Source organism: Phyllopteryx taeniolatus, chromosome 10 (assembly GCF_024500385.1).
Source record: "Phyllopteryx taeniolatus isolate TA_2022b chromosome 10, UOR_Ptae_1.2, whole genome shotgun sequence".
NCBI classification, from domain to species: domain Eukaryota; kingdom Metazoa; phylum Chordata; class Actinopteri; order Syngnathiformes; family Syngnathidae; genus Phyllopteryx; species Phyllopteryx taeniolatus.
This window is the reverse complement of record NC_084511.1, coordinates 29065173-29087906: the sequence shown is the minus strand read 5'-3', so window position 1 is coordinate 29087906 and position 22734 is coordinate 29065173. Positions and strand designations below refer to the sequence as shown.

Genomic DNA, 22734 nt, shown 5'->3' with positions numbered 1-22734 from the left:
GATTTTAGCATGTGACACGTTCTACTTGGAATTTCAACTTCCCTTGTTCGCCATTCGTCCGAGCGAGCCAATCGATGAATATTGTATCCGTCGCTTGCGCACGCCATTTTGAGCAAAACGTGTTTTGTTAAGTTGACGTAAACCGTGACAGTAAACAACTTCTACCTGAAATCGATCCTCCACGCCATTCCACTTTGAAGCTGCCTTCAAAGACTTGCATTTGCTTGCTGAGTGCTCCTCTACAAAAAAAACAAACAAAAAAAAGCAACAAGAACAACTTTGCTGCCAGCAACAAATTCCCGCCCCTTGGGGTGCCACTTCTACTATATTGCGTATATTTGTTGGCGTTTATATTGGTAGCGTACTGGTGATGAATAATGCAAATCACCCATCTTTTCGCAGAATGTCTTCCCCCTTGTGTAATTTTTCCACGGATGTTCAAACGAAAGAAGGCCGTTTCTCTTCAGCGTTCCTCCCTTACATCCGCAACGATAGGATTTTCCCGTGTTTTCAATAATACCTTTTCCGCACGGTGAAGCCATTCTGTCACCGCATCAGCCCAGAGGCCCCATCTCTGTGTTTTCATCTCTCCGTCATCCTTTGCTCCAGCGCTTCTCACAGGCCAGACAGCGAAACCCCGAGGAGTATTGACAATACGGCGAGTGGAGGCAATTTTTATCTCCTCATCATCTGTTTGTCTTGTTTCCCTCGGTAGCACCCCCAACCCGCAGGTGAAATAGAAGAAATCCTTTTTAACGAGTCAAGACTTGAATGTGTCGCGCATGTTTCTAACAACAGCCATGGATTTGTCCCTTTCGGGAACGGTGGTTTAAGCTCTTGTTGATTGAAATTTGAACTCGCGTGTGTGACGCTGTGTGGATCGGTAGCGCAGGAGAGCCAAGACCGGATTGCAGGCCGAACCAAAAAGCACACACACACAAATAAAATGGACAAATGTGCACACAGAGTCCAAAAATACCTCGAGTCTACTTGGGGCGCAATTCATCTGAGGTCACCCTCCAGTGTCTGACAGGTCTTGTCAGCGATGTAGCCTCGTATATTGGCCGCTACGTTCTAATCAATAGTCTCCGTTCTGGCATCCTGAAGGACATGCTCGTTGCTGCCTCGTAAGGAACAGAAGCACACCGAGCGAATTTGCGAATTCCAGGGGAATTGCGTGCCGGTTGTAATTGTAGTGACATTTTACAACTTATACTATATTTTATTCTCAAAGTCCTGTTTGAAGTGTCGCGGCTGTGAGCTCATGATGCTGTGCATGTGCTCCGTGTTGAATATTGATGGCCTTTCTCTCGCCGGCCAACCATTTTTCTTGTTTTTAAGGCTGCTCCCATGAAAATCCGAGCAAAGATGTGCTCCAGTGTCTTCGGGCTGATATGACCTTGTGTACTAACTTTTAAATTCACAATTAATCGGATGCCATAAAAACGCTGAATATGGTTTTATGACTGTGTGCTTTGTCTGGATGTATCCAGAATGTGTTCGTTGATGATCCGTTCAACCACCTTAACTATCGATGCTATCCGTTTATATCGTCTATAGCGTTTTACATTGTGTGTCGGCATTAAGCTAAGTTGTGTGTTTGTTTTAAATATCCAGCATGTCATTTTCTGATGTTCGGGAGTGGCACTGAAAGGCTCGAAGCCCCTTTTGTCAGTCACGGCGACTGAATGTCATGAGTTGACGTCTTCTCTCGTTGGTACCTTTAAAGTGCATAAACCGCGCATCTTCAAAGCCCCAACGGGTGCAAGAACATTTAAAAGCTCATTTCGCATTTGAATTAACGCCGCATGTTCCGGCGCTCTGTGGAACGTTTTGTCTGAGTCATTGTCTAATATACGATGCGTTGAGTGTTTGACTTGAAAATCAAATCCTTCATTCGTATGGCGTTCTCTTGATTTCCAGTTTGTCTCCGAGCGGAGGTCACGGACTAATCCTTAATTGTCCTCCGGTCGTCCGCTAGCCGGCTCCAAGATTCGTTTCCCCGCCGGTATTTCTGCCTTCTCACGCTCTTAACTCTTCTTGCTCTCTTGGCTGCACTCGTCTGTCACTCCCCTGTGGCGATCAAGTCATTTTGAAGTGAAGTGAAATAAGATGGCTTTTCCCCAGCACCGATAGACGGAGGTGAAGATATCTCCAAATAAGCAAGTGATGGAAAGACACTGCGATATGGCGGCCTATAACGAGGGAATGTCGGCCAATCATCACGCTGCAATCACTGCGCAGTACGAGAGGGCAAGCGGGTTTTTGAACCTCACGGATTGCGGGGGAAACAAGCTCGGGTGTAACATACGGCGCTACAGTATATACAGTATTAAGAGATTAGCTTCCGATAGTGTGGCTTCCGTCTACTATCAAGATACAGAAAGTTGCAAATATCCTTTGACACTCACAACAGGTATTCGGTGGTTTCGCGTTAGAAATGTACTGCGAGTAAAAGCATCGTAATATGTCGCCGTCGACAATGGCGCATTGCCGGATCAGTTGAAAAAGTCGTTTGAAACTCGTCAGATGCCAGCTGGGGCTGAAATACAAGCCATTATCCTCCTAATGAAGACAAGGACATTTGCTTTTATACGATTCTAATCGAGCAGTAACGGCAATGGCAAGGACTTGTGCAGCTTTTCTCTCTGGGCTGAGCCACAGCCTATGGAGGCGGGGTACACCCTGAACCGGTCGCCGGTCGTCCACCGTGCCGCGATAACAGATTATATATGTTTTTTTTTAAAAACGAATGAACCTGGGAAGAGGCCATCGCTGCAATCAAATCGATAGCTCTCAAAGAGACTTCTGCACCCGTCGACAGGTTTTGAACCACTCGTGAGCTAGCTGTTAGCTGCTAGCTAGCCCAGGTTTGAAGGGTGCCTCCCCCAGACGTTCTTAAAGGGACACTGTTTAACATTTTCAGTTGTTAACTGGCCAAAATCGCCGTCTGCCTTTATATACGCGTTATCATTAGCTTTATTTACCCGAAAGAGTGGTGACCCAGTAGGGGAGCGCCATGACAGTCTGCCATCTTGAAACTGAACTTGCCAGCTTCAACACTGCCTAAATTAGCCTAAAGCTAACTTCTGTCATCCGGTTTTGTTGGACAGTGTTCGTTTGAAATACGACGGCTACCGTTGTTGCAATACGTGTTGGAAAAACTGAGGGTCTGGACTGCACTATTCGTTTGGATGCAATACAAACCTTCAACACTAGATGGGAGTAATTCCTACACGTTTAGATCAGGGTTCATAGAAGGACATTTCACTATCGTCCAATGCTTTGTTCTTGGAGTTTTTTTTTTTTTAGCTGTGTTTGGTTTGGGTCTTAATCCTTATTGTTGAATCTCAGTCCAAGAGGACATTTCCTTAATTGCCGCTGTCTACGTAGGTCCTGACACCACCAAGGAGCCGTGCCTGAAAGTGCGCTGCCCCCTTCATAAGGTGTGTGTCAGCCATGACTACCAAACAGCCATCTGCACCAATCGCAAGCAGCCAACTCACAGGTAAGCAACTGCAATAGGACTTGTTATGCCGGCCGTTTTAATAAAGCCCCTATTCCACAAGACTTCCCAAATAGCAGTGAAACGTAACGCTATAAAATTACTCCTCTCTGCTTCACCGAAATGCTTAAACATCTTTGCAAAACCAATTAATTCTTGTCAAACAATACATTTATTTGTAGCCTCTGTGCACTCAGTCAAGGCACTATCAGCTCTAATTTGTTTGTGCTTTCAACCTTGCAATGATCCCGATTCGAACACTTTTTTTCCCCCCAAAAATGTTTCATCTTAAGAAGTCATGATCACCAAAGCGCGTCTGAAACTCATTTTTTTTTTTTTGCCTTTTGTCATTGGGTTTAATTGATTTCTCATTAGCTTCGAAGTCATTACCTTCTAAATCAATTTGTTTGGATTCTTCCCCCTCATATTGAACTAATAACGCATCCAATTTACCGCTTAATGCATCAAATGATTCCAATGCAATCTGTATTTTGCTACGGCATCGCTCACTTAAGCCACAGACCGTAAAATAATTTGAGCCTGGTTTAAACTGTTCTCACGAGCCTCTTATTTAATCATTTCTGGTTCAATAATTTGTTACTTTATGCATACGAGTGAGGATTCTATTCGTGCTGACTTGAGTGCCACTGATAACTACACAGTGGGTAGGGGAAGTATTCAATGCTTCACTCTTTGTTATATTGCAGCCATTTGCTAAAATCATTTAAGTTCTTTTTTTTTTTTTGTACACACAGCACCCCATATTGACAGAAACAAAACATCATTGCTGACATTTTTGCAGATTTATTAAAAACAGAAAAACTGGAATATCACACAGCCATAAGTATTCGGACCCTCGGCTAGAGGGGAACCCTTTTGCGCTAACGCAGCCACGAGTCTTTTGGGGAATGATGATTTTTCACACCTGGATTTGGTGATCATCTGCCATTCCTCCTTGCAGATCCTCCCCAGTTCTATCACGTTGGATGGTGAACGTTGGTGGGTCTGAATATTTTCCGCACCCACTGTAAATAAATATGAACGAGGGGATATTTGGATATTTCAGGGGTGACTATTTCTTCCCGTAAAAATATACTGTGTACTGTACTTTTCAGTATGTATAAAGGCACACGAATCACGACGGAACATATTGGGTTAGGGGACACTACCGTGAGGAAAAACACTTCAAATCAAAAGGGAATCATTTTACAGTCAGTAAATGATAGGTAGTAGCACACATATTTGTAATACAATAAGACATTCAATTCCAACGTGACAGAACAAGCAACACAAGGAAATTTTTTTGCAAAATTCTTTTCTATCCCCAAAAATGTGTTGGTTTTCTCCAAATTCCAGTGCGTTTTCATTGAAAGTCATATTATTGTTTTCTCCTTCCAGCAGTTTGGGCATGTTGAAAAAAAATGCTACCCTCTGCCATTGGAAGTTTACAACCGCTTGTACTGTATTGACCTGGCTGTCTTTTAAGTGAACGTCGGTGACTTCTGTTGTCACGTAGCGTGAAGGCCCGCAAAGGCAGCTCGGGCCACAAGCGTAGGCTGGAAGCGGGCACTCGCGGGAACTGCAAACTGTGTTCAGCCCCCCCTTCAAACGCAGTGTGTGGCTCCGATGGACACACCTACTCCTCCAAGGTAAAAACGCCCGAATATTTGTCTTCTTTTGATTATGAACACCTATCTTACTTTCTTTATGTTTCAGCTTAAAGGAGCCGTACCGTCCAGTTTGTCCATCTTTCACTAACAAGTTCTCTTTATGAATTATTTTTTTTTTTGCTCAGGAAAATGAAACTGGCCGTAATTTCCAATAACAACGATCCGTTTTGGAGCAATTGGTAAATAAATAATAGTCCCGGCCATATGGTTAATATGTTTTATTTCCTCACAGTTGTTCCTCCGAATCTTTCTATCTCCTTGTTCCTCTTCTGAATCTTCCCTCCTTCTTGCCAAAATGTCACCAAGGTCCCTGCCAGGAATTTGAGCTCCCTCCTCTCCTCCCTTTGCAAAAAGCTCTTCTGAACCCTTCTGATCGTCTAACTCGTTGCAAGCAGTCCCCTTGGCTATTGAGCCTATTGTCACCTTCGCGGGATTGCGCGTGGCTGCGAGCTAACATTGGCACGGTAGCCCGGGGGAATCCAAATGTGATCTGATATGAACAGGTAGAGCGGCGTGTGAAGAATGAATCTCTGTGTCGAAAAAAGATGAAGTATTTCCAGTGCCTTTTGGCCTTCCAGCAGTGAGTGGGTTTGCTGACATCCATCTATGCTTATGACTTGTTGTATACAATTTGGTCGCCTATAGTAACATGCATTGCTATAGGCGGGACCTTGAGTCTTTTGCACCAAAAAGTGAGTGAGCCACATACACTTAGAAAAGTCAGGCGCAGCCTCGCCCGTGCCGATGACGGCCAGCTCTAACGAAGAATGTTTTTTTTCCCCTCCTCGCTCTTCCGTCACTTTTGCGAGTCCGATCAGGGCCGAGAACGAGGCGCTTTAAGCGGCCTCACCAGCGATCAAGCCGCAGTTAATGCGGCGGTTCTGTTCCATTTCGATTTTCCTATCCGGTCCTCCGCTTTCCCCAGCGCCGCGTCGGCTGAATCACGCCCTAAAAAAAAAAAAAACACGCGCCTTAAGCGGCCTCACCAGCGGCTGAGCCGCGGTCAATTACAGTGCTCCTTTTTTTCTTCTTCTTCTCTTTTATTCTGTTTTTGTGTGTTCTGACTGCACTGTAATAAAAATACCTTGAATTATTATTCATGGTAGTGGTATTTTTTTGCTAAAGCAACAAATCCCAGGAGACCGAAGCAATTGCACAGTGCTGTGCTTGTTTTTCAGTTCAAGCATGTAGGTCGCGAATGTGGTAGCAGCATTTTGCTTAATGGGTTTACAGGACTTAAGAATCGAAACTAAACCAAACCCCACGTGTTGTCCTGCTGATTGTAGGACGTTTTCAGCCTCCTTGCCAATGACCTACTCCACCGGCCAGTGCCGAGGGACTGAAGTGTCGAAGGAGAAACGAGGAGGAGGACTACGGAATTCCTGTGCTCTCTGCAGCAATTCACCTCAAACGGTTCAGTCGGTTAGCAGGCGGACTGAGCGAGATGCTTTGTCACAGTCTAATCCAGGCTACATTCTTACATTGCACGCCCCTCTCATTAGAGCCACACACACACACACACACACACTCACGCTCCGCATCATATTAAGACGGCAGTGCTCAGATCTCCTGAGAAGCCTCAGTCGCTTAAGTGAAGTCCGTCACTCCTGACTCAGGTGCTAAAACACAGTTTCATTAACACCACATTAACCCCTCGAGAGTGACAAGTATCAAGATTCACGGAGCGTCTGCGTGTGCAGACTGTGACTGGGGAAGGTCATCCGTCCATTTCCCGGACTTCCTCGCTTACTGTCTCCCTCTCCAGACAGCTAATTCAATATGTTGACAGCAGTACAGAGAGTTGTGTTTTTTTTTTTTTTTTTTTATTCAGCAAATGTCCCAAATATTGCCGATTAGTGCAATTATGAATAGTCATTTTAACAGTACCGCTGCATAAAAACGCTTTGAGGAGAGTAAAATCAATCAGTCAATCAACTGAATTTACAGACTTGAAGTCCAGTCTTAGACAAACAAGACACGCAATATACAACAACAAGGCACAGATATAAAGATACACCAAGATAATCATAAGAAAACAGTCATATTAACTAAAAAGTGTCATGCAAGAGGCAGCGGTACCATTGTCTCCTGGTTTTAAGTCGCACTTGACTCTGGGTTAACATCTCGTTTGCGAGCGGGTCCCACACAGAAGATACAACTGACACAGCAATCCAAAATAGATAATAAAACAACGCCACGAGTGCGAATTGTTTCTATGCGCCATGCGATGGGCTGGCGACCAGTTCAGGGTGTACGCCCGAAGATAGCCGGGATAGCCGCCGGCACGCCTGCGACCTGCGTGAGGAGAAGCGCTGCAGATGGATGGATGGATAATTCAAAAAAAAAAAACATTTGACAAGAAACAACCATTGACAACCTCAATCTCAACACACACCAGAAAAAAAAAAAAAAGTCTGAGATCATCAATTAAAAACAGCAACGTAATCAAATAATGTAGCAAACATTGACAATCAGGTTTTAAGTCATTAAACAAGGTATTTTTAAAGATATGGAGTGAGGACAACATGAATTTTCCAGTCAGCAGGAAAACAATATCTTAAAGGCTTACTTGGCGATTTCTTTAGAAACAAAAGAGACTGGTCTGAACTTTGCAGTGTGTAATCGGATGGGCATGGCAGACGATATTGTTTCAAACAGTAGGGAAAATACAAATCAATACATTTCAAAGTAAACTGAAAGCAGTGAAATTGCCGTCGTTTGTCTCAAGGAGGCCCTCCGAGTGTGTCATATAATATCCAACAGTGTGCCAAAAAAAAAAAAGAACAACCTCAAATAAATCCACCAGTGTCTGTTATGTGCCGCATTGTGGGGCTGGAGACCAGTTTTTGATGCAGTCTGAGAAACAATATCAGCATAGTCGCTAATAGGCAGACTAAGCGGGCGTATGTTTTTGGGGTTTTTTTTTTCGCCTAGAATGAAACTCAACACCTAAACCGAAAAAACATATTCAATATGTGCTCTCGATGTTTGTCTTGAGTCAATTCAAACACGCAAAAAATGTGTAATTATCAACTTGCTGGAGATCTCTACCATCATTGTATGTTAAAAAAGCAAAGAATTTAAAGTAGAATAACGTCTTTGTCCAAGACCAAAGAGCCTTGCACAAGTTTTCTGTTGGGTTAAGTAGTAATCTGTGTTCAGGTCGCCAGGTGTGAAAAAATATTCAAGTTATGTCGTAAGCATTTTTGAATGAGTCAAGACGAGGCTTTTGAGCTATAAATAATGACGTCGTCGGCGTTTAATTGAACAGAACAATTAAATGGAAAAGAGAAGTGGCTTAGAGATGAGAGTAGATCTTCGATGAGAGTAGATCTTCGAAGAATTCTCCCCACCGACTCACAACGTCCCGAGTCGAGTCGCCTAATGGAGTTCCTGGGCGGCTTCTTAACGGGCGCTTCTGCCACGAGATGAATGAGGACTCCTCGAACGGCAAATTTTCTCCTTCTTCATCAGCTTCAACTAAGTTTGATTCTCTTTTTGAGGCGACGTCATACGCGGCTTTTGTGTCAGCAAAAAAAATCAAAAATCAAAAACGGCAGACATGAGGCTGGTTTGCCTGTTTACTGAAAAAGAAATAATGTTACCAAGAAAATGTGTTTTTGTGTGAAATATGTTTAATATTCGTGATAAAGAGAAACATGTGTTGTTGTTTTTTCTTACTGTGTTCCCAATGAATAGATTTTTCTTTTCCTCTTTTTCCAGTGTAAGCTGGAGTTCCAGAGCTGCCTCACGGGAAAGATCATCTCAGTGAAATGTGATGGACAATGCCCGTGCTTGCCTGGGCAACTTCTCGGCAAAACACCATTGAAAAGCGACAAGACTGGTGAGGGCACTCCATATTTTGTTTACTCGTCACGCCAGCTCCCCTTCTGATATTGACGACACGGTCGGATTCACGGATGGGTAGAATCGAGGCTCTACTTGAATTCACTTGTGAGTTCATCTGTACTTTCAGCAATTTTGGAGCTCAAGCTGCTCCGTCAGTCTTTTCCTCCACACACACACACACACACACACACACACACACACACAAAAAAAAAAAAAAAACATCCTTTGTGGTTATTCCTCCCTCCCTATGTTTCTCAAAATATGTTTTTCTCCCCTTATTTATAACCCCCTCCCACCCCCTTCCCCATTTCTCTGACAACTACAGTGAGCAGTGATGGAGTGTCTCGTTGTTTGTCACCAAAATAGGATTTTGTCTGATAGATGGAGAGATTGTGAAGGAGAAATGCAATCTAAAGTGCTGCATCACTAAAAAAAAAAAAAAAAAGATGGATTGTTGTCGTTCGAGAAATTCCTCCCTTCCCTAGGTGGGCGTAGTGGGATGACGATGAGGAGGATTCTTATTCTCCACGTCCGTATATCCGTCATTCGACCGTCTGTCAGTGGCGGCAGACTACTGACAGACTTTAATCCACACGCAGCTCATCTGATTGTCTCAAGAACATTTTCCCATTGCTCATAAGTTACGTTAAATCAGCCAGCACCACTGATTCTGGAGGCCTTGGGCAGATCAGAGGCTGAAATCTGATGAGACAAACAAGACTAAAGAACCAAAGCCACGAGAAACGCTACAAAAGAAATATATCATAATTATCACTACATATACAGTGGAAACCTCAGTTTTTTCATATGCCCTAGTTTTCATCAGATTTTTATTTTTTTTTTACCAATTTTCGTACACGCGCCCGTTTTTGGCACAGTCGGAAACGGTCGGTAGCAAACGCATCCAGCTGTCCGTCAGACGCGGCAACTCGTTTCCTGGACTCTCAACCTTATTGAGTGTTTTCTTGAGTCGGGCTCCACCCCACGCGCTCATTGGAAGCATTTCAAGACGTTTTTGTGCTTCCGGCTCTTTGATTAAAAAAAAAAAAAAAAAAAAAAAAAAAACTCGTAGCCAAGTACAGAAATGGAAAATTCCACTTCCAAACAATAACTTCTCCTCCTCCTGCCTCTGCCCTCTTTCTGTCTTTCATATGCCTTCAAGTGTGTTCAAAGAAAGTAAACATGAAGAAAAGTTCATTTATCTGTGTAATTAGTCATTTATATTGAATTCGCCTTTTTTCTTCTGTCATTTAAACTTAAGTTATTCTCTATAAAATGTATTTTTGTGACTGGTTTTGGGTGTCTGGAATGGATGAGTTAGATTTCCTTTAGCATAGAAAAGTGTATACACCTCGCGCAGCGCGTGTCTGCTCTGCGAACGAACGCAATCTATTCGCTTGCCTGGGTCTCTTCCTTTGCCTCTCACAGTAAGTTTGCTTTTCCAAAGCAGTCCTCTCGAATGTCTCCCATTCCGATGTCCCATTTGTCTTTTCCGGCTGACTCTGGCAGTATAAATGTCGCGTGTGTGTGTGTGTGTGTGTGTTGTCTCCCGACCTGATAGGATCTCGCGTCAGATCAGCCGCTCAGAATGGTAAACAGATGGAGTTGGCACTCGGGGTGTGTGTAATCGTGTATTTGTGCGCGGGCCACGGTGTGTTGCAATGATAAGTGTATCGATAATCGTAGAGATGTGATCGCACAAACCAAGCTGTGCAGTCACACTAGACCTGTAAATGTTCTTTGTTTTGTTTTTGTTCCAAAGCTATTTGCACATTTTATATTGAGAAATTCAGAGGCAGTGGACAAGTAACGTGAACATGTGCATTGTTTTTGATATTGCGGTTGCTGGATCGACAAACCTAAGGCAATATTAATAGCGGTGTTGTAAGCGGAAGCTATTACGTTAACGAGGGAGGCGGCCTGTAATGAAATCGCCAGCAGACATTAATGAGCTCCTCATTGGCTGACGACGCGCCACCATATTCTGTCACAACGGGACCAGCGGTTTCCGTGCGGCTCTGCCCAGACAAGTTTCCCTGAAATAGCCACATGCGCACTCACTCCCCCCGATCGCTAAAAGTTGCATTTTCTTTGTTGAAAACAGAATGTGACCGTTGAAAAAAGTCAATTGCAAATTGTCTGATCCTGTAAGGTGATTTTCACAGCTCAAACACAGCCGTGTTTGAGCTGTGAAAATATATCCGAATTCGACAGTAAACCACCAACCAGGTCAAGGCCTCACTTCCGCCTCTAAAACGCCACTGCCATCGCAAAAACCGGCTCCATGTCAGACTTTCCCCCCCCCCCCCCCCCCCCCTACTCACTCTTTCGCTTTCCTCTCCGTAACGTGCGCACACTCGCTGCCAACAACGAGGCACTCTACACATGACGTGCGTGCGCTCACGGTCGAAGGGGCGTCCGATAACCTGAATCTTTGAGATTTTGTAGGACAAAAAGGATGTTGATTCTCCTCACGTTAGATTTTACAAACCAGAAATGATCTTTCAACATCGAGAAGGTGAAACATTAGTTATTATTTTCCAAGAGTCATAAAATCAGGAGCATTGTCTGTTAAAGTCCTTGTAAGGTAAAAAAAATACGTCTTTTAAATTTGACAACCCTGTCATATTTTAAGTATATAAAATGATGTTCCAAAATCATGAAAAGTCAAACTTGGGCGTGTGCACTGAAACCACGCCCAGCTAGGCTTTCACCTGCCACTCAAATGCCATCGTACGTCCAGCCTACGTTTACACTTCCCGGTATGGTCGGGCCGCAAAAAAATGTAGCCTGGAATATATGCCACCGAGTCGTCGCCCGGCTTTCAACGGGGAATCAAAACTCCACATTTGACACGTAGAAATATACGCTCAATGTCCGCTTGGTTTAATGGAGACGCACTGTAATTGAGATGCGCCCGGCTTTTTCCTTTCAGCTCGTCTCAATAAATCCAAACACATTGTTGCTCGTTTCCTCACTCTGTTGATTTAATGTGGTTCATTCAATTGAAAACAAAAATAATTCTTCATAATAAATACAGTACTTGCCATATTTTAGGCCTACATTAAGGATGCCTCTTGTGTCTGCTCGCCTACTTAGCCAGGCGTTCTCATTTCGCATCATTTAATTATATATATATATATATATAGATATAGATATATATTGTATTCTTTTTATTGAATTTTTTTTTACAGTACTCTTGAAAGATTGTAATGCTTAAAGAAACAAGATGAATGGAATAAATGAGCTATTATTCACAGTGAGAGGGACTATTGCAATCATTGAATTGCACTAATAATTAAAGCGTGTCAAAAGAGACTTAACATTAAATCTCTCTGGGTAATTCCACGTTAAATCCTTCTGCAAACGTAGAGGCTGAGAGAAAGTTTTCCCTTCTTCCGCTCGCATCTTACTTGCTGTCTTTGAAAAAAAAAAGATATATCTCTTTGAAAACAACCCGACTCCCGTTTGATTTATCATCCCCACAAACGAGGCGCCTATTAGTCTGTTCGCACTACGTCCGACCGTGAGTGCGCGTGTTTCAATTGTACTGATAAATGTTGAGGCTTGGCATTATGTCACCGCGAGGAGGACGTTGTTGAATTTCTCCGAAGGAGCAGCGCCAAAGCGATCGTCACCTGCGCTGGCTGGCCTCGCCGTCTGTGGGATGGATCGCGTTGGTGATAAAGGGCAAACTAAATCCAACATGGCGTTGTCTCTTTTTAATGAAAGTGACCCCTCTTGCTCTGAGCTCCTTATAACTTGTTGAAAAGTGTGGCGTCATCTGATTGTCTTTCCGAGTGTCTCAGGGTCAACACTACCCTTTCACTACCGGCGCAATTTAGAGACATTTTCTCCTCAAGCAGACGGAAATACACCTTTCTACGAACCTGATTCATCCATAAGAGGTGGAACTAGTACAATTAGTTCCTTCTGAATTGCTAGGACTTTTTTTTTGGACTGTGCGCCAGTGCACAAAGCAAAGGCCGTAGAGGCCTGCTTGGGTGAGTTTGGCAAGAAAGAATGCGAGAGGCCTGACCTGAACCGCATCAAACACCTTCGGGATCAAGAAAAACACAAATGTGATTTCTGTAGTTCAGCCTTGCCCAAAATGTTTGGCTGGTACACACATTCTATTGGCTCATGTCTCTTATGATAAATTGGCATCTGTTGTATTCTTTATTCATTTGGCTGCTTCTGCAACTTGGAACATACCTCCCCCCCAAAAAAATAAAATACAAAATGAATGAATGAATGAATAAGAGTCATACATCTTTGAAATATGTTTTAAGGTTGTGACTGAGGGATTGGAGAATCTTTCTGGCTGTTGGGAACTCCCGTTTTCCTGCTAGTGTAGTATTGAGCAGATATGAAAATGGATTCCTTGGTGGAAGTTGTCCCGAAGCCGAGGTCCGCGTGGACGTTAGCATTAGCTGATGTCGAGATGTTCATCTTCGGGCCACAAACTGAATTCTCGGTGGCCCTTCTGGTTGTCGCCAAGGAGTACACCCCATTTTCGAATGCTCATAATCAAGTGATCACAATGACGGAGTCTGCAATTCTCAAGGTTACACGATATCATTTTGTAGGTTTGGTTGCCGAGGAGGAGCAAAATGTCACATCCGTCTTGGCTGAAAAGCTTTGGGAAACCGTGACGTAGAGCAAACCTCGTGATTCACAAGATTGACTAAACCGGCCCAGAGGCTCAAAGACTGCTCGAATATGCCACATAAGAAATCACTGGATCTCACGGTAAAGTTCTGCCACAAGCTTTGTGAGCACTGGGCTCAAGAGAACCAACGCGCAAGTCAATATATTTGTTTCCAGAATTTCGTTTTTTGCCCCCCCCCCCCCCCCCCCCCGCTTGTAGAACAGGCGACATTGTCTCGTCTGTCAGAAGCAATGAAGATCATAGCAAGAGAAGGAGAAAACAAGAGCCCAGCGACACTTGCGCTGCAGTACAAAGTGCAAGAGACCGAAGATGGCACGGGATGGCGAGCTGGAGCGGTCGCAGGCAGTCAAATCAAAAGATGAAAAAGTGTGAAGAGGACGACGGTGTGAGTGGATATCAAAGCGGCACACGGGAGCACTTATCTTTGGAGTTTAGAAGGGGATGCGTAAAAGGGGGGGGGGGAGATGGGAAATGGAGCACTCCAAGCAATTTAGGTGAGCAAAAAAAAACAGAGCAGAAAGGAATATCAAAGTGGTCCTCGAAGTGCGACGAAGCTCGGGGAAATGCAAAAGACTGCGGTCGGAGGGAAAGGATGGGAAATGAACGAGGGAATAGGAAATACGTGCGCTGTTTGACCGAAGGAACGAAAGACAATGAAGAAGAAAAGAACGCCTGAGAATCGAGAAAAAAGTTAGCAAGGCGCATTCCACGTGGTCGGAGTTAAGAAAAGCGAAGTTGGATTTCGGAGGTGACAGCGGGTCGTTTCTTTGAACTGAACTCAAACGTTGAGAACTGAAGGACTTCCTTGAAACGCTCTCACACACACACACAAAGACACAAAGCACACACGACGTCAAGTTGGGACGCACTCGAGTCTCGGACACATTACGATTGAGAAAATCTTCTCGGATTTTTCAAAACGTGAGAGACCCCGCGTGTGACCAGGAAAAAAAAAAAATCAGCATGTGTTCTTACTGCTCATTGGACTGCACAACATTTCAGTTTCCCCCCCCCCCTCTTTATTGTTTGGACAGTTAATTTTTAATAGCTTTAGTAAAAAAAACAAAAACAAAAAAAAACAAATTATGCTCAGTAGGGCACAAAAGTATACTGAGTCATTTGTATAATGTCTACCTGTTTAAATGCACTGTAGCGTGAAGCAGGTTAGAGATTTCAAGGTCAAATCATTCTTTTTAATGCCCAAATATACTGTATAGTCAGCACATGCCGAACACCGTTTGTCTATTTTCATTTAGTCCATTTTCCGTCACTTTGCACATTTTCATTTTCAATGACGATGCTCTAACGATATATTGTGCGTAATTTGTAAAGTAGCCGTCGTATTCATCTGTGCGGCGTGTGTGTGTGTGTGTGTTTGTGTAGTGTGCACGGACACACAGCTCCACAGTTTGGCTGCCAGACTCAAGGACTGGTTTGGAGTTCTCCATCTGGATGCCAACAGAGACCTGAAACCCGCTGACAGCTCTGAGTCAGCCGCCGGACGTGAGTACATCAGGCCTCTGGAGTGTGCGAGCGCGTGCGTGCGTGTGCGTGAGCGTGAGTGTTTGTGTGTGTGTGTGTGTGGCCCGTTTTCACTTTTTGATGCTCATGAGAGATGCTCGTGATGTTGACAGTGACCTCGCGCTCTTCTCTGCAGTTGTCAACATTTTGTCTGTCGTGTCAACACGTCTTAACACACACAATTACACACTCTCGCTTGCTGCTCAAAGAGCAAAAATACAAATATCTGGTGCACGACACTCAAACGTCCACTTGAGTCCTGCCTTTTTTTTTTTTTGTTTTTTTTTTTTTTTTTTTCCCCCCAAGACTTTGACACGAGCATCTTGCCCATCTGCAAAGACTCTCTGGGATGGATGTTCAACAAACTGGACGTGAACTTCGACCTGCTGCTCGGCGAGTCCGAGCTGAGCGCCATCTACGTGGACAAGTACGAGCTGTGCATGAAGCCGCTCTTCAACTCCTGCGACTCCTTCAAGGACGGCAAGCTGTCCAACAATGAGTGGTGCTACTGCTTCCAGAAGCCGGAGGGTGAGCGAACGGAGCCTTGCGATTCAATACCTTTTGGTAGGAGAATTGCAAGTAATAAAAGGTCATATATATATATATATATATATATTTTTTTTAAAAAATGTAAAAAAAACATTTACAGCAGTTTCAAGTCGTCGTACACGAGTCAATTCTCACACAACGATCATACGATTCAACTAATACAATGCTCACTCTGCATTTCACTTTACATCTCTTGTGATTTTGCCCAGGGACCGTTATCGCACAACCAGCAAAAAAAATATTTGGCAAACTTCTCTTTCCTATGTCGGAGGCACGAGCGGCATGCAGTAGGAGCAAAGCCATTTGCCTTCCTTGCAAATGGTGTCATCATATTGATATTGGCCGCGTAAGCTGTCCAACGCTCTTTTTTTTTTTTTTTTTTAAACAATAGCAGCAACAACAAAAAAAGAGACACTGCTACAATCAATTCAAGTGTCAACTTTCTCTTCATTAGAGATCTTTGGAGTTAAATGGCTAAAAATAACACTATTTGCTCACACTTGAAGTCGCACTTTTTTTTGTTTTTGTTTTTTTTTGGACGAGACAGATGTTTACGTCAAACTAAAATGACACCAAATGCACTCCGCACATCTGCGATGGGCACAAGCATTCAATCTGTCTGTCCCACTAAATAATGAAATCATGCTGACAACAATGAGGACTTGATGTGGTGATTGTAGACGGCCGGACGTTGAACTGGAGCTATTTTGCATCTTCTCTGCGTGTAGGATTGCCTTGCCAAGCTGAGAAGAGCAGGATGCAGAATCCCAGTCGAAGGAAGAGCCTCATAGGTCAGTTTGATTGACAGCTGTCGGTGCTCACTGGACACTGTGTTGCATTCTACACTCACATGACACCAAAGACGGCAAGGCACTGATGGAAGTCGTCGGAAAACACTGCGACGCAACCTTAACCGATCTCACTCGAATTCCACTCGTGTTTAAGTGTGACATGGTAACGCCATGGCCTTGATGCGGTTGCAAATCTGACTTTATATACTTTCTTTTCGAAAATATTGTGTCTATTTCTCTGAATAAAAGAGCCATAAGAGCGCCATTGTTCGCGCAAACGGATGCGGAAGCTGAGCTACTAACTGGGTGCGAAGGACGACGTGCAAATACCGGGGATAAATTTGGCAAACCTGAAACGAATCGCGATCGCGCGTCTGAGCGGCAGCGGCTGCGACCGGCACCGCTGTGCGTAACCGTGGCGAGGAGGCGCGGGCAAAATGAGCGGCGACAAGGACAATCACATCTTTTCTGCTCGTGTGAACATTTTTGAAATGCCAGAAGTAAAAATGGTCACGATGTATGTATTTTTGTAGCTTCTGAATAATCTCGGGGGCTGACTCGGAGCCAGTCACAAGAAGGAGTCATGTTATGTTAACAATGAGAAAATTCCTTTTAACTCTGCATTTCCTTACGTCTGGGTCATGGGGCCGGCCTCTCCCAGAGCGGTTTTTCATGGGTGTGCTGTCCCAAGTTTTAAAAGCAGTGTCACGTAGGATGGGTACTCGGTACGAGGTAAAGCAAACAAAATGTGCTTTTATGCAGTTTCTGGCTTCACCAAAATGATCAGAGCGACAGCTTACTTTTCTGTGACTGCATTTTTGTCTGTCATATACTAACACTTCTATTTCCATCACTTCACGTTGCGCCTGAAGGCCTCTCCCAAATGTTCAATGGTGAAAACCTAAAGCGCGAAAAATACAACTTTTAAATACAACGGTCTCGGCCTGTCTTCACCTGTTGATAGTAGAGCGTGCAGTCTGGTCACGTAAACACACAATTTAGTGCTCGCTTTTTAAGATTTAGTAAAAGATCGCCGTCTTAGTAAATCACGCGCGACGTGCCCAATAACAGCTTGTACACGCAATTTAGCAGCCGCTACTTAGCATCTTTGCAAACAATTGGTGTTCGACCTTAGAGGTTCCACGGTATAGCGTCTCTCATGCGGATGTGTGATCTTTCATTTTTGAGGAGTTTGTCACTGTCGGGCAAGCAAATGTCAATGCCGTGACACCGGCATGGCATGAAAACCAGTCCCGTCAGACTGCAAATACAGTATCGCGCTTCCAATTTTGTTGAGTTTCCTCCGAAATTCTCCTGAGAACAGGTTTCATTTTGTGCCATCTGTCCCAGCTGCACACGTCGCTAACAACACAATTTGGAAAAATGAGTCTGGCCTACTGTTTGTTTGGTGTGCTTGTGCTTATGTGCAGCGTGTGCGTTATGGAACCTGACCCGCCTGCCTTTTAGCAGGATGTGTGCCTGCCGTCCCGCAAGCCTCTCGGCAGTAATTGCTCAGCTATCTCCCTCCGTGACTAAAAAGAGCTTTGACATCTATCAGCGGCTGTCTTTCTTTCGACTCCCTTTCCCCAAGCGGCCTTCTTCTTGTGCGTCCCTGAATCCGCCCCGTAACGTTCTGTGGTCCACCCGCAGGGTCCTATATTCCTCGCTGTACTGAAGAGGGCTACTTTAAATCAACCCAGTGTCACGGCAGCACTGGACAGTGTTGGTGTGTGGACAAGTATGGCAACGAGATCGCCGGCTCCAGGAAGCAAGGCAACCCAAACTGCGGTACGACTACGACACACACGCGCGCGCAAGCGCGCACACACTTTAGATTAATGAGGCCGTTGGTTGTTGTGTCCTACCAATCTGTCTCTCACAGTAAGCAGTTTCTTCTTCTTTTCCTCTCACTCGGTGCTGTTTCTGATAAGAGGATTCAAAAATGGCCCCCGACGTTTCACTTGTATTGTCGAGCGTCAGCAATTGTTTCGGAAAGTGAAAATGTTAAACAGATCCGCGGGGTCACGCGTATGTCAGATTGTGTCCGCTTCTGATATTCTGCTCACGGACCGCGGCTTTGATAAAACGTCCACGCCGTGCAAGTCGAGCAGGAGAATTTTGCCACACTTGTCAGCGAAGTGCAAATGTCAACATTTCAGTCCAGTAAATATGAATAAGAACAACAAACATCTGGCTTGACACCTGCTTTACGGAAAATGTGAAAAATATTTGGTAGTATGTGCTTATGGTGACGTTTTATTGGCCTAGCCCCCCCCCCCAAAAAACGATATTCAGGCCCCCCTAAACAAATATTGGTCCCCACAAAATAATTTAAAAAAAGAATATTTGAACATTATGAAGTATTATCAAGTAGAAAAAAAAGTTAACTTGATATTACATTCTTCATTTTGTTTTAATATTGCTGGAGCCTATAAATCAAATATATAGAGATGAAAGGCAAATCCAATAATGTGCATCACACCGCTAATTTATAAAATATTATTAAAAAGTTAGTATAACATTTCAGTGTGTGATTTCTTACCGTTACTTCACATAACTTATGGTGCAGTGCAGTTGCTTTCAGCTCAGTGGCAAAAACCCAAGTTGATTTAAACGCAGTAATTGCCACAAAGCAGCAGTGCACTAACTGTACACCCAGCTTGTATAAAAATAAAAATAAAAAATAAAAATAATTTCTGGAAGTGTAAACTAAATGAGTCCCGTTCACACTGGAGGTGCGCAGGATTTAATGTCGAAACAAAAACGTGTTCAACATTAAAATGCGTGTCGACGACAATGTTATGTAACGGGCGCAGCTCGGCTGGCGCTAGCAGGTCGACTTAACTCTTTCGGTGGCGTCCTGTTTTGCGTGTTCCAATATGTTGACAGTCCTCAGAGGTGACTGAAACTTACTTCTTAAATAGCAAACAAGTAATTTCAGGGATGTTATACTTCATTCCATTTCTCTTGCACACAATAACACAAAACCTGTCATCATTGACTTTCAAACGTTCGGCTTTAGGGTTACAAGCCCGTGCCTTTAAGAGGCGGGCCTGCTGGGGGTGTGTCCAGGACAGACCAAAGCTACAGAAAGAAGAAACAGTTCTGAAGTCTGAATCTTACATTAGTACCCCTAGCAAGCAGAATCTTATTTTTTGGGGGGTGTTTCTAATAAATCACTGCTCTGCATTAAATGTAATGTAGGTGGGTGAAACAGCACCATCTGGTGGAGCACTGCCGATATGTACGAGCGACAGTCAGTTATTGTTTGCCCACTTTGTTTCAGATGAGGACGAGGAGACATCGGGAGATTTCGGCAGCGGCGGAGCGGTCATCCTCCTCGACGACCGAGAGGAGGAAGCCTCACAGGCTCGGCAGAAGAAGAGACGGGGCCGGATCCACCCCCGGGAAATCGCCGAAGATGACGACGACGAGGAAGACGACAAGGATGATGAGATGGGCTACATTTGGTAACTCCGCCCCCTTCGGTTCTCACGCTGTCATCGGCCAACCGGGAAAAGTCCAGCACAGATTTGAAGCCATTCCAGCGTCTCTTCCAGTGGCCGTGACAGCAGTCCATCTTTTAATCGAACTTGCTCCTGTAAACGCCGTCCCTCATCTGTATCCCTCTCGCCGGTGGACCTCATGCTTTCTTCTCTTCACACGGAGAGGAAACGGAAAGCCGTTTTACGTTTCAGCAATCCCAAGGCTCAAGCTCGAGCCCCCTTATTTTCTCCTTCCACCTGCAATGTGCAATTATTAACATCTTCAAACATGGACTAACATTTCTATTTTATCTCAGTGGCCTCTCTCTTAGCCCGGTCCGATTGCCCCAAATACAAAAGTAAATGTATTGGATGTAAATATGAACAGAGTAGTCCACATTGTAGATTACTACATTATTCTTTCATTCTGTCCGTGTTCAACAATGTTCCTTGCAAATCCACGCATTCCAAGATGTCTCTCTCTCTCCCTCTCTCTCTCTCTCTCTCTCTCTCTCTCTCTGTTATTTCATGGAAGAAAAATAAATTATTTAACTGTTGATCTTGAATGTCCAGAAAGACCAGGTAGCAATGAGATTTAATGATGTGTCGTCGTTGTTGTTGCATGTTTCTCATCGTGTTCCTGTAAAAGAGAGATTTACCTGGCTCGGGTCAAGCTCTATGCATCTCAAAACAGAACGTGACGCTGATTTGGCTGCTACAATACTATGTTGCTGTGTTGATGCTGTTTAGTGTCTTTTCGGTTATTCTCCCAATCTCAGGAGGTAGGAGGTTGCATTGCACAGCGATAGAAGTGGATGCAAGCACGAGTGTCCTGACAGCGATTTGTTATATCACCGATGGGTGAGCTAGGACTCGAGAGACGGTGCACGGACACTAAAGAAGGTGCTGCCCCTGAGCTGGGAGGAGCTACGAAGTCGTGGGCGCGACGTAGAGGCTTTGTTCTGCCTCCCGACGCCATGTCAACCAAGTGAACCTTTTCTTTGTTAATTTGACAATTTAAGTAAAGTTGCACTTTGGGTGTCTTTTGAACCTTACCGGTCTGTCTGTGTTTGTGTGTAAAATTCATCTTTGGCCAATTATGTTTCACCCTCTGGCGGTCACAGCGGCGCGTTGCCCCGCTGAATTTCAACAGAGGCAAACGAGGTTAAATTGGCTGCCTCTCTGCGGCCTGTGAGAGCGTGTGCAATGTGCGTCGCTGGGAGTTCTCCTCTCCGGGCTTAGGAGCCATGAGAGAAGACACGTATTTGATTGACAGCTGAAACTTCCTGGGGCTGTTTTCAGAGCATTCAGCGACACGCCCACAGCGTCTGCGAGCTGAAAGAAAGAACGTCTCAATTCTTGACCATTATGAAGCTTGATTTCAGATACTTTACGCTTTTTTTTTGTTGTTGTTGATCCATTCATTTTTGCAGCTTAACAGGGACTTTAACTCTGTTGTAGACGAGAGACAGGACAAGCAATTTGAGAATACAGCGGTGCCTCGCAATTACAAGTGGAATTCGTTCCGCGGAAAACTTCAAATCATCTTTTCCCATTATCTATGCCAGCCTTCCCAAAAGTAATAACAAACATTTATTTTTCCATCATGTGCTTCAGTGAGAAAAATGCCACTCTATAATATTGTACTTTATCAAAACAAACCAATGATAATGGGCGTCAATTATCACCAGATCTTCGCTATTGGCGGTCCTATCCGCCGTGAATAGCGGGGTCCGCTCTATACGCACATGAACAGCCTGTTGCTACCTCATGCAACTGGTGCTCCGTCAACCACACACATCGTGCGAAGAGATTAGTGTACTACTCTCTTGTCCTCTCACTAAAACCAAGCACTGAATGAGGTTATAATTAACCTAGAATGCATTTTATAGGCTTTGGGAGGAGAATTGCAAAGGAGAGCTAAATGCGACAGCTGATGCCAGTGTTTTGAAAAATCCCCATTCCACAAGCGGAAGCCAGACTAAAAAAAAAAAAAAAAAAAAAAAAAAAAGTGAATTTGACATCTAAAAGTGATTCCGGGAGATGGGATTGGTCTATTGTTCCTGCCAACGTGTAATTTCAGCTACAAAAGGAAGTGTACATCACACACCGGGCGGTCACTTTCCACTATTATGTGCTCATTATGTCCCTCCGCTCTCCCATTCACTTCTTTTCCCCTGTTTCGCCCCTTTTACTTGTGACTTTTAGTTTTTTCCAAAAGGGCTCCCACAGTGGCAGTGGTGCTTCTGGGGATGGGCAGTACCCACCTGTGCCCCCTCAACACTTTGCCTAGCAATGCTGCTACTACTACTCAAAGAAATTCCGGAATTGATTGGAAGCTTCCAGCTAATGTTAGTTCATATTTATTGTATATTTCGATTTCACACATTGTTTTTATTACAATATACAGTCGTGCCTTGAGATAAGAGTGTAATTCGTCCGCGACCATGTTTGTAACTCAAAACACCCAATGAAATAGAAATGCCATTAATCCCTAATCCCACATGCCATTAACCTCCCCCACCCCCCCATTATTATTTTTTTTAAATAATGAAAAATATCACTTTATATCTGACTTTGTAAAAACAGAGTAATAACATAATTAAAGAGAATACAAAGAATGAAAGAGTGTGCGCGTCATGATTAAATGCTTCAATTCAACTCATTGTGCTGCTGCTTGTGCTGTGCCTGC

At 44.1% G+C, this 22734-nt stretch overlaps 1 protein-coding gene across 3 annotated transcripts in view; it reads left to right on the top strand.

Moving 5' to 3' along the window:
• The window catches only part of spock1 (SPARC (osteonectin), cwcv and kazal like domains proteoglycan 1), a 58620-nt gene extending 37523 nt beyond the window's left edge, over window positions 1–21097 (top strand). For 2 of the 3 annotated variants that reach the window (XM_061787966.1, XM_061787965.1), the window contains exons 5-12: window positions 3394–3508; window positions 5022–5154; window positions 8899–9019; window positions 15080–15199; window positions 15524–15745; window positions 16495–16557; window positions 18208–18345; window positions 19844–21097. In XM_061787966.1, the coding sequence (XP_061643950.1) occupies window positions 3394–3508; window positions 5022–5154; window positions 8899–9019; window positions 15080–15199; window positions 15524–15745; window positions 16495–16557; window positions 18208–18345; window positions 19844–20031 (1100 nt within the window). In that variant the 3' untranslated portion in view covers window positions 20032–21097. The remainder of the gene's footprint in view (window positions 1–3393; window positions 3509–5021; window positions 5155–8898; window positions 9020–15079; window positions 15200–15523; window positions 15746–16494; window positions 16558–18207; window positions 18346–19843) is intronic. The other variant, XM_061787967.1, reaches the window with a different exon arrangement.
• Window positions 21098–22734: the final 1637 nt, after the last annotated feature.